This window comes from Lucilia cuprina, chromosome 3 (genome assembly GCF_022045245.1).
Source record: "Lucilia cuprina isolate Lc7/37 chromosome 3, ASM2204524v1, whole genome shotgun sequence".
Classification (NCBI taxonomy): Eukaryota; Metazoa; Arthropoda; class Insecta; order Diptera; family Calliphoridae; genus Lucilia; species Lucilia cuprina.
Genome location: NC_060951.1, coordinates 50350567 through 50363817, shown reverse-complemented (window position 1 = coordinate 50363817; position 13251 = coordinate 50350567). Strand labels below are relative to the sequence as shown.

The 13251-nt window shown below is 27.0% G+C and overlaps 1 protein-coding gene and 1 long non-coding RNA gene across 7 annotated transcripts in view; one reads left to right on the top strand and one right to left on the bottom strand.

Moving 5' to 3' along the window:
* The window catches only part of LOC111680232 (probable WRKY transcription factor protein 1), a 70203-nt gene extending 58173 nt beyond the window's left edge, over positions 1-12030 (top strand). For all 6 annotated transcript variants that reach the window (XM_046945632.1, XM_046945631.1, XM_046945630.1 and 3 more), the window contains exon 5: positions 2130-12030. In XM_046945632.1, the coding sequence (XP_046801588.1) occupies positions 2130-4423 (2294 nt within the window). In that variant the 3' untranslated portion in view covers positions 4424-12030. The remainder of the gene's footprint in view (positions 1-2129) is intronic.
* The window catches only part of LOC124418683, a 220554-nt gene that overhangs the window by 151652 nt on the left and 55651 nt on the right, over positions 1-13251 (bottom strand). The window lies entirely within an intron of this gene.

Below are 13251 nucleotides of genomic sequence, written 5' to 3'. Positions count from 1 at the left end.
TAATTGACAGAGAAAGGTGACATCAGTTTGTAATCAATTGTTCAATTATTCTTATTACTACATAATATATGCATTACATGGAAGCAGTTAGTGACATTACAATATACATACATACATTTGTATTCACATATTAGGAATGGACTGAAACACGTTCTGAAGTATTTATATTAAGAATGGACTTTTTGTAGAACAAATTCTGAAGTATTTGTATTTTCAGCATAAAAAATGTGTTTAACACAGATAAACTTTTACTTTTGGTAGAGTGATATAATTACGCTACATTTTTCATAAAATCATACCGTAAATACATACATATATGGACAGAAAAATAGGTATGAATATAAAAAACCAATGTTTTATTTTATAAATCTTTGATATATATATATAAAAGTCAGAGAAATACTGATTATCAGATTTATTAATCATAAAGTAAATGAAAAAAATACGCATCTACTTTATCCCTTTTTCATTTTAAAGTACTACAACTGCTTCTATCACTCAATGCGTTAAATTCGTAATTTGTTTACTATACTCATTCCACAGTTAAACTCTAAATTGCAAATCTATTTAAAACGCTTGATGTTTTCCTAACTCAACCCTTAAATCATGGTATTTATAATACTTTTATTGTAAAATTAAATGACAACAGCAAAAGCAACAACAATAATATTAAACACAAACATGATAAACAATAATTGCTGCAACTACATTGCTACAAGCAATATAAAACACGACAACAACAGCAGTAACAGCAATATAATATAAACAGTACAATGAGATTACAAATGACATATAAACCTTTATTGTCAACGACAATAAAATGTCAACTGCTGCCATAAAATACTCGGCTATATTGTGGTGATGGAGCCAAGAACAACAGAACCTCAATACCTAGAACAAAACGGAATAGACGTACATATGTATGTAAAAGAAGCAGGAGGATGACACCTCTTTTTAAATCGTTGCTTGTGAATTGTAAATAGAATCTGCTGTAATCAGCATTAAATGACAACAATACCCAAAATACAAATACATTTGAAAAACGGAGGGACATAGCAACCAACATTTACACATGTGTATTTAAAATAAGGGGTGAATGTACAAGGGAAAAATCTGTAAAGGAAAAACACAAAAACTGACAAGATACAAACAACAGTTGTAATTTTGTATATGAAAGCGAACTAAATGACAAATGGACAGACAGATATACAAATAGACTTTTAGACAGCTTAAGTGTAGAAATGTATGATCATGTATGACGACTACAATGAGAAAAGTCATTTAATTTGTGACATTTTAGACAAAAATTAACACAGAATTAGGCTTAATTGAATTCCTTTTTACAGCAAAATAGAGAAAATAAAATGTTAAATAGACAAGATTTTATGTTTGTTTGAGTTGGCACGAGTTAAAAGTCCATGAAAATTAAGGTTTTTCGCTTTAGGGGAAATGAGGTTTTATTGTGCTATTTAAAAGTTGGATAATATACAACTATATGAGTAATTTGTGATTATAAACAAACATAAAATTTAAATAAGAGAATTTTAGTTGTGATTCGAAAATAATATAAAAGTAAAATATGTACGGGAGTAAAGTCTTAACTATATTATGGATTTAAAAATATCAAGAATTATAGTACAGGCTACAATATTGACTTTAGTTTTGATCATTGTATAAACTGTAGTCAAAACTATGATATATCTTATATTTTGAACTAAGTCAATACTGTCTGCGCAATAAGCATACAGTTTAACATCAGCAATTTTAATTTACTTAATTTTTTAAATTTCCTTTTTAAATTAAACACTTTTTGTGATAAAGAAAAGTTATTACCTTTCTAACATTTCGAACATAAATTAAAAAAAAACTAAATTCATACAATAGATTTTCTTTTAATTTAGTTTATAACACTTTTATAGTTTTTTGAATTTATAACATTTAAGACTTCAATCAAAAGTTAAGAAATAAAACTTTAACTAACCAAACCTCATATTTCATTTTTCTTTTTTATCTTATTTTCTTTATCCCTTTCAACTTTACAACCCTATATGTTCAACTTTAATTACAACACGACAAAATGATGGAAAAATATAAACCAACAAAAAAACAACAATTTTATGGGAATATAGATTCAACACATGAAGTTAAAAAGCAAACAGCATTCGAAAAGGAAAAATCTCTGAGACGCAACAATAAACGTTACGGTCATAAAACCCATAAAAAGAAATACAAAGATTATCTGCGTTATTCACAGATAATGATGATGACAACCACTAGCACTCCCAGTCCCCAGACAACGGCTCTCAGCACCCAGCAGCAAACTCCTACAAAAAATGCAATAAACATTTTGAAAGACAATCAAGATACAGAGGTGACCGACTTAAATTACTTGCGCGATAAACATGCCAAGAAATTTAAGTTGGAAAAACTTAAATCACTAATACCGCCCGCACCAATATTCGTTTTGAAACCGCGCGCGGAAAAGGAAAATAAGGACGATTTAAGGGAAACGGAGAAAGTCGAGGAACCTACCACCAAACCATTTTATGAGGGACAGATTAATTATTTTCTAGAAACTCCAGACGATGATAGTGAAAGAGCTAATGAAGTTAGATTTATAACCAAAGGTGAGAGAATGGATACAAATGATTGGTATAGAAAATTGAGTCCGGTGTTGAGAAATGGCAATAAGAAGATAAATCCGGTGGCAGAGGAACGCAGTGGCATAGGTGTGGGACGCTCTAGAGGAGGCTATACCCCCTACCATCACTACAGACCACAGCATCATGGTCAGCTACACCATGGTCAAACACGTAATCATCATTATCATCAGCAACACCACCATCAACAGCAGCAGCATGCTCGACAGCCCCACCATCATCAAGCATTAAAACATTCGAGACATCATGCCTACCAACGCAAAATGATACCGAAACGTTTGGTTACAACTACTACACCCATGCCACCACCTTCGCGAAAACAAATGATGAGTCCGAATGGCATAGGAGAATTGGGCCATCAGATCACAGATATTAAAGACCTAGAGCGCTACTATGCCAAATGGCCACACTTAGCCAAGGTTCAATCACGTTTGCATGAAGAACAAATGCGTGAAGAACAATCCGAAAATTATCCAGACTATGAATACGACAACGATGACTATTTCGAAGAGAACGACAATAAAGATGATAATTTACCACCTTATATACGTAAATTTAATAGACGGAACAAACAATTGCTAGACCTTTTAGAGGGTACCATAGCTCCACCTACCAAAACATCACCACAATTAAGATGGTCTGGCTCCAAACTACAGCCGGGACCTAGAGACTCCAGTGTGGGCAGCATGTCAGTGCGAATAGACGATGATTACCTTAAAGAGAAGCGTAAACGTTATCATCAGCGTCAACGTCAAATACACGATTTATTTGCCCAACAAAGAAGTTCTACTACTACCACGCAGCCACCTCCCTATCCATATGTCAATGTCAACGGTGATAGAGATGGTGGTGGAGGGGGTGGAGATGAAATGGCGGCTAGACAGTATACACACACTGAAAATCATTTACCAGATGAAGATGTTAGCATTTCATTGGAATCTAATGAACAGGAGAATGAATTTAACAGCAACAGTGCTAAACACGAGAGTGGCGTTGGTGTTGATGAAATTGCTAATGATGATTCCAAGTCAGAACAAGAAATTTGGCAAAAGGAAATTGAAACTAAATCAGCAAATATGGCAGCCGGAAATTTAGAAATAACAAATTGGCAAATGGAAAAGTTAATAACATCAACACCAGCAGTAACAGCTACAACAACAAAAAAGTCAGCAATACATAAACTACCCTCATATCCATCCATAGCCGGTGGTTATATGAATCGTCCCAGATCACGCAGTGCACAATTTGCACCCAGTTCGGGTTCGGAATTTCGTAGGGTACCCTTGCCATATCTAAATAATTTAAATAACAATGACAATATCAACAACAATAATAACTTTATAAATGCTGGTGGCTTTGTGGCCTATAATAAAGCTCCAGTTGTAAGTAAAACAATAAATGGCCGCTTTTCAGCCAACACACCAAATGATTACAATAATAAACAACAACAGCAATCAGTATCAAATACAACCACAACATCACCGGATGCATCTAAAACTCAAAGCAGCAGCAGTAGCAGCAACAATCATTTAACTTCTCCTTCCTCGCCCTCCTCTGCTGCGTCTTCATCTTCGGTTACAAACTCTTTCATTTATCATCGTGTAGTCGATGCCTCACCCCGTTTAGTGGGTGCGGGCTTTATACCAGGACGTAAACAGCGTTTACCGTTTGTAGCTATTACCGATAGACGTTTGGAAACTTCAAAGAAATCCTTAACGGATCATCAAAAAGACTTTGAACAAAATCACTATCCGTTGCCTTAAAAAACTTGACAAAACAAACTTAATACAAAAAAAAAAACAACAAAAACAAGCCCCTCCCCTTAAAACAATAAAAATCAATTAAATGGAAAAAATACAATAATTTTATTTTTTGGTCGCTTAATTTTTCTATTTGTAATTTAACAAAAAAAAAAAAACACTAAAGTGAAAAATTTAACATAAAAAACTGAGTTTTTAAAATCGTTTGGTGGTATGCTGTGGTATGGTGTATTACGTACATTTTTTAGTAGAACAACAACAAAATATTGTAAAATAAATCAATAAATAAATTAATAATAAAAGTAAATAAATAAATTAATGAATATTTGTTTGTAAGTATATATAATTATAAAAACAATAATAATCACTTTATAATGTAAACAAAATAAAACTTTAATGAAATGAAAATGATATCAAATAATTAAATAAAATCTAAATTAGGCTTTAATTAAATGAATATCGATCTCTGTCTGCTTAGATGTTAAATGAATTTATGCATAAGTTTGTATGATATACAATATATATATACTAAATATATTTAAACAATTAAATGAAACACAATCACACACACACTTACTCACTCAATCAATACACTGAAAATATTAAGAAATCTTTAAACACAATAAATTTAGTTTTTAAATCGAGATAAAAATGAAGGTATCACAAGTATTTAATGAGTTTAGAAAAAAATCACAATAAAATAGAATAGTTTAAAAACACTCATCTGTTAAGTATTTAAGAGTAAATTCACTTTGTTTTTTATTAGTTATATGTTGTTAAACTTTCACCATCTTGCTATATATATATCAGTTAAGTATTTAGGAGTAATTTCACTTTGTTTTTTTATTAGTTGTTAAACTTTCACTATCTTACTATGTATAACTTTGTAAAGAAAATTATTGAACTCATTTCTGTTGCTGATTTAGCTTCTAGATTATGTATGTAGGTAACAACAAAGTGGAGAATATATTTGATTTTGATATTACTACGTATTTCCGATCTGGTTTCATAACACGTTCCAAAATTTTGTTTATGTTCATTAAATATTTTAGATTTGTGCAACAAAATTTCTTAAAAATTTTAATTTTCCAAATGTTTAACTAATAACGTTTTAAAATTTAATAAAGAGCAAAATATTTTTACTATATACAATTGCCTGTTTCACAATATCGAAACAATATATTCTTTCTTTTAAATATATTGAAAACAAAATTTATTTTTTTTTCAATATATTTGTAAGAATAAAAGTGTGTTCTTTGACATTTAGAGAAACCGGCAGTAAAAGTAAACGAATTTATCGGGTCCTTCCATTATCGAATTTCAGCTCTATACTCGCATTTGAAATTAGGAATGAGCATTAAAGTTATTTTCTAATTTCGAGGTGTAGTGTCAATTGTGGACCTATCCTTATAAAATTTATTAGAGAGATTGATGTTCATAAAATTTGGTAAAGAGAATTTGCCTTATATAAAACTAATTTATGTCGAATTTCATCACTATTAATAATGGCATTTTTAAAACAGTTATGACAGTTGAAGCTGTTTTTCGGTAGCCACTTGCAGGAAAAACATAAGCCGATATTTGCCAATTTTCAATACCAAACAGAAAATATTTGTAGAAAATTTTAAACCTCTAGATCTATTCGTTTGGACTCTATCGTACTTTCAACAGGCAGACGGACAAACATGGCTCTTATATACTTTTGTGGGTCTATGACCAATATTTTGGCGTGTTACAAACTGAATTGACAAAATCAATGTTCCCCTATTGATGATGGATATAAAAATTGAAAAATCTTTCCCGAAAAGCAAATTTCTAATAAAAGCTTTTATGTAAAATAAAAATTACGTCAGAAAAATGTACACGTTTTCAGTTATAAAATTTTTTTTATTTCAACTTTTATTTTCAACAAAGCCCTTGGAAAGAAAATTTTTTTGTTACAACATTTATACAATATATTAAAAAGTTGTCTGAATTTTTTGAACATATTCAGAAAAACACTTTTGAGATAAAGTGTTCCTTAAATATTTTTGAATAATTTTTTTTTTATGGACACAGATTCACTAATCTTTTTTGTTTTTTGGGAGAAAGATCATTTTTATAAAAAAGGTTCTAAGAATGAAAGCTTTTAATAAGAAAGATTGATGACTTTTATGCCAAAAGTTGTCAAAGGTCCTTATATTGAAAAGCATTTTTAAATGGTAAGAAAGGCAAAAGTTTTAATTTTGTGACAATCTATGTAGAAAGAAAAATCTGTTTATCAGTAAAAAGTTTATTTTTCACATACATATATGTATGTTTTTAATTTATATAATTAGTAATTCTCTAGTATGTATGTATGCTTTTACCAAATTTATTAAAAAAAAAACTGTAGAAATATCATATGAATAAGTGTTTTCAAAACTACCCCTATTAAACAATTGATATTTTATTTATTGCAAATTTTATTTTACACTTTATGTTAAGGCATATTTAGTGAAAATATTTGCTTTATTTTTCATTTGATCAGTTTTGTATTATAATTTTATCATTGAGTATATAGTACCCATTATCACGATGTCTACTTAATTTTTAACTTTAAGATAAATTGACAGTTATCATACAAAATTGTCTTAACTGAAAGAATAACTACCCATTAAAGTATAACTGGAGGTGGTAAAAATGGGGGTAAGTGTATAATAATTTATAATTTCTATAACACCACTGTAATTTAAAATTTTTAATAATTTAGTAAACATATGTTTTAAAACAAGCATTAAACTCTATGTTTATATTTATTTTATTATCTTAAATTTATCATTATAACTATTGTCATTTGCATGCTGCTACTAAATGTTCTATTTTTTCCATAATAAATTAGAATTTTTACAATTTATTTGTATCAGAGTGCAGTGACAGTAGCAGCGTTTAGTTTTGATAAAGACGTCATATTTTATGTTCATTGTATTATAAAAACAACAGAAAATATATAAATATATAGACATTTTTGTGAAAATAGTTTCTAATTTACTCACTCCGCTAAATAGAAATAACATTACACAGAAACTTGCACACACTCGAATTCAAAAACTACAATGAGTTTGTATTTAATGAGCTGAAACAACAACAAAAAACTACAATAACACATGGCCATAATTAAAATAAATATGGAAAAAGTTAGAACAGAGCAATAAAATATATATACATATGATGGTTTTGAGAAATTTGTTTTTCAAACATTATATTAACTACTCTTATAATGAGGATAAAATGAAAACCCAATTTATATTTTATGTAAAAGGTTTCAGTAATTGAGGAAAAATGCACATCAGATGAGTTATAAATTATAGAAAGAAAGCCAGCAAATGTTTAACACGTATAACGTGCTTCAAAGTTGTAAATAACATTAAGAAAATAAATTATTACATAAAAAACACACACATACACAAAACAACAAAGGAAAATACCTTAAATAATAGTTATAAATAAATACAGTTATGTATATACATATATACTATACATACACTTCCACACTCCATAACTCTACTTACACATATACACTTTCTGTATTTAGTCAAACATACATATCTTTATATCTATTGGTGTATGAGTATTGAAAAAAAATGCTATTTAATAAAACTATTAATTTTTTATGTTATTTTTTTTATTTTTTCGTATATTAATAACAAAAAATATAAATGACAACATTTTCGCACAAATATATTGGTAAAAAATGGCAATAAATATTTGTAATATTTCGCAAAACATTAACGACTGTAGAAAAAGACAATTCAATGGATCTGTTATAAAAACGTTAGTTTATATAATATTTTGTACCCTACATTTTACACTATAAACATTTTTAGAAATTTTAAATGTCTGTAAAATTTGTTTTTAGAAAACTTTAGTGCTAAAACCCATATTTATCAAAAATATTCTAATACATTTCTGGTTAAAATGTTACTTTTTCTGTGACAGACAATTTGTTCCAAATTATTTCTTTATTTATTAATATAAGTCTTAATACTTTCTTATTAACATTACATATGAAAAGAACAATGTAGTTTGTTTTATATATAAATGGATATGTAATATAGTCTTATTAATAAAAATATAACACGTCTAAAGAAACCCTTTTAAAAAAAATTAAAACCTATTTGGCCATTTCAAATAGGTCACTATAAGTTGATATCGATTATGGAACTTGAATTTTTAAATGTAAATAGTCTTTTCGGTATCTACATCTATAAAAAGTATATTTTAACTCAAAACGCTAAGTTTTTTTTGGTTCTTGATCACAAAACATAATGAAGTACAAAACATTGTACAAATCCTATTTTTGAGCTAAAAAATATTTTTTTGATAGATGTCCCACATGAGTCCCATTAAGCGACTATAAAGCGCTTAAAGGAAAATATGTAACCTTTTTGTGAAAAACAAAAAAAGAACAAAAAAATATATGTATATATAAAGAGAAAATTAAAAACATTGAAGAAATGTCTATTTAAACTTCATGGAAAAGTTACACTCATTAAAAAAAACGAGTTATGACCAACATTTTTAACCTTTACCTACTCTAACTCTGGCAAATCTTTATCAATAGAGCTGTAGCTTGGTGTCTGGCCTACTATCCAAAAGTATTTGGTGCAAATTTCTTGCAAATCCATTTTGGAATTGAGTCGCCTGTCACTAAAATGCTCATATACATTTAATTAAATAAACGAAATGAGGGAAAACGAGAAATATTTGAACCCGACGTTAGCAAAAAACAACTGAGCTAGAGTGGGTAAAAAATCGAACATTTCAATAGGGGCCGTCATTATGTAAATTGCTAATATCATTTATATAAAATTAAATTTTGCTCATTATTTCTTTATATACAACATTTAATATATTTATACTCGACAGATAGACAGACAGACTGACGGACATAGCTAAATCCACTCAGAAAGTGAGTGTTACAAACATCAGCATAAACGCATAATACCCTCCCTATTACATTAGTGTAGCTTATAAAAATTCAACTATCAATGATTAAATTCAAGCATACTTGATGAACCAATAATTTATTGTAGGGTATAAAATTTCATTGAAAAGTATACAATTCCATTTCAACCAAACAAATGAAATTGCAATAATACAAAGATTGTGTTTTTTTATTTTTTTATTATGGCGATAATAGCACAATCAACTATAAAAATGGCAACTAAGTGTAAATTTTAATGTGGAATCAATACCATTGAATTGTTCTATAAGAGGGCCTACGAGAGAGAACGAAAACGAATGTGCCTAATAGAAACATATAAAAATAATGTTTGCCATTTTTTCACATTCAGAACGCAATAAAATGACAATGAAATATCGAATGTAAAACACAAATTCATTATAAAAAATTAATTTTATTAAAAAACAACACGCACAGGTTAATGTGGAGTTTTAACACGAAACAAAAAAATATAAATTTAAAATATAAGAAAACTAAATCAGATAAAAAGTTTTCAGTTACCAAAAAGTTACATTTGAAAAAAAAAGAAATAAATTAACAAAACAGGAATCAATAATAAAAAGAAAAAACTATAGAACATTAAACTCATAAAAAGCAACACTTTCACACAAATATTTTACAAAATTTATTTTAAAAAAATCTTAATTTATTTATGAAAGTATTCAATAAATAACAAAATGATTGATAAAAAAGTGTATATGTAGTAGAATTTTAATAAAAAACAATAATTATACAGACAGTATTTTTATTATTTTTATTTTTAAAATATATAAAAAACCTTTATTATTATAATAATGAAACAAATAAATTACAAAAAACTTACACATGAAAATAATGATTACAACCGATAAAATTAAAACAAAAAAATATAAAATCATCATCATCATTTTCATTATTCATCTTTATTTATGTTTATTAAATGAATATTAATTACATTGAAATAAATACACACAGAGAAAACAATAAGTTTGGAATTGGTTAAAGCAATCATTTTAAAATAATTGCAGGAAAAATTTCAAACATGGCACAATCATTTGTAAATTAATAACTTCGGACAACTGAGCACCAAAATTATGCTAGTTTCATCATTCAAATGATTATCACAAACATATGTTTGTTTTTTAAGAAAAAAGTATATACTTGTCACAATCCTTTTTATAATTACGACCAACATATGTTTTATTATTATCGTGTATATGTTTCTGACAATCATTTGATATAATTTAGTTGAAACTATTAAAAATATGTCTGGAAATACAATTTTTGTAATAATCATTGTCCAAACATGTTATTTCTTTGAGTGTATACTAACACACATCCATACCATCATCAATTTCAAATTCAGCTTATCTAACTTAGTATATCTTACCTTCTCATTCTCGATTCTCCCCCTAACACTCCTGTTACTACAAAAACATAGACAAACACACACCCCAACAAACATCTATACATATTTATGCAAAGCATATCGTAGCATGTTTAAACTTCGCAAAATATAAAATTGTTTTTTTCTTTTTTTTTTTGGTAATTTTTTAATACATATTATTTGTAATAATAGTAGTTTGTATGTATTTTATGTGAAACCACCGCATAAGTTTGTGTAAACAGTACACTCACACAGCCGTACAAACATAAAACACACACTTGAACATATAAAATTATGTTGATAACCAGCTAATTATTATTATGTAATATTTAAAACAAACACACACATATCAAAATACGAATGAAATAAATTAAAAATTAAATTAAAAAAATAAAGATTTATTGAAGTAAAACAAAAACAAATATGTGTATAATTTTCTATTATTTAGTTGGGTTTAGAATAACTTTTAAATATTTTCAACTCTACAGTATTTTAAAGTTAGAAATTGAGGGTATTTTTCTACAACGATTTATTCTCTATTATTTGATTTTACTACTTTCAACTTCACATGAAGGTGGGGGGAATGTATATTTATGTAATCGGAAATGTAGAAAAATTCTTAACTCATTACAAAAGTTGACCATATATAGAGATTTAGATCAACTATCGCTTACACTTGTGTACAAAGGAAATATTTTTTGCAATAACATTTGAAGATGTTAAAATGCAAAAGTCATTTTAACATGGTGATGTCATTCGAGGCAAGTACAACAATCGCTTACAAGCAATTGAAAAATCAGTCAATGTAGATCGCGTTAAAAAACTTATACATAAGCTTACTGAAGTACTTCTATGTAATCAGAACGATATGTAGTTGTCTAAGTATTTACTGTGGATCCTATTTTGATCCAAATCTACAATCATTCTGTGTTATCAGCAAAAAATCCGTCTGTATTTATATGTAGCTGATCCAAATCATTTTATGAAAGCAGAAAAATTGAGTCCACAAATAATGGAGATATGTATGAGCAAACTTTCAAAACAATTAGTTGTTAATATACAAGAATTTTTATCATTATGAGGCAAAACATAGTGAAAACAAGAAAAATGTGCTCTATTGTTATATTTTTCTAACACACGGTTGAAAAAAGCAACATGTAGAGTATATTTTGTTTTCTTTTTTTATATTATACATTCTAAAATAAGCGCTTGAAATAATTTATGAATGAAATTCAAAGATCAAAAAAATTAAATATTAAATTAATAAAAACTAAAGGCATTATTCAAAAACAAATTTTTATTTTATAAATGGTTTATAAATCAAATTTTGTATGGAAATTTAGTTTTATAAACCTTGTATAAAATTTTTTTTTTAAAAGCTCAAAGGCTCTAATAAATCGATAATTGTATAAAATGATTTGTTTCCCTAAGACACCCTCCCCCCAAATATTATTCCGATTTATTCCTATTTTAGGCTAATTTTTGCCCTTACTTTATTAATTGTTAAGTAATTGAGTACATATATTACAATTGTATTTTTTAACAAATAATAAAAAACAATCATAAACTATTTTATAAATTTAAAACCCAACATTTTAACTTAAAATGATGTAGAGTGTGTGAATATGCAGCAAAAAAGATAATTTAATTTAATTAAATAAACAAATACAAAAAAACTATAAACTTTTTTATTAATACTATTCTTTTATACTTTATTTTCCAATTTAATTTTAATTTACATATTAAATGTAAAAAAACAAAAGGATTACATACATACATACATTTCAATATACACGTATTATTATTACCCTACGTGTATATAAATGAAATAAAAACATAATTGATTAGTCAAATTACAAATATTGAAATTAAACAAAAATATATATTAAAAAAAATAAATAAACAAAAAACAAATGCATTAGAAAAAAAAAATAAGAAAAAAATTAGCGTGATGAAGATATTTTTTTTAAATAACTCTTAAAAGTAAAATGGAGAAAGAAAAATATATTATGGAAAATTTTATTTAGTTTTATTTTACTTTAATTTTATTATTATTTTTATTCAATAAAATGGTTTAAATAAAAACTGTACAAAACAAAAACCAAAAAAGAGACATACAAATGTTTGCTATTTCCTTTTTTAAAGAATTTATAACAATTCAATTAAACGGTACGTAAGTATATTTATTTAGTTTGTTTAAAACAATTTATTTTAATTATTTTTACCAATGAAGGCATTTATCGCTGTATGATCGCTTATTTGAATGTGACATACAGTGTTAATATGATAACAATGTATCGTATACTTTATTTGTGTTTATGCATTGTGTTAATTAACATTAATCATACGCGTCAGGTGTCAGCAGTTTAATGGCAAAATTTTAATGCAATTATTTATTGATTTATTTTCCTGGCAGTTGATACAATTACTTATGTAGATGTAGTTTATCAATTATATTTTAATTAAGTTTGATTTTAAAAT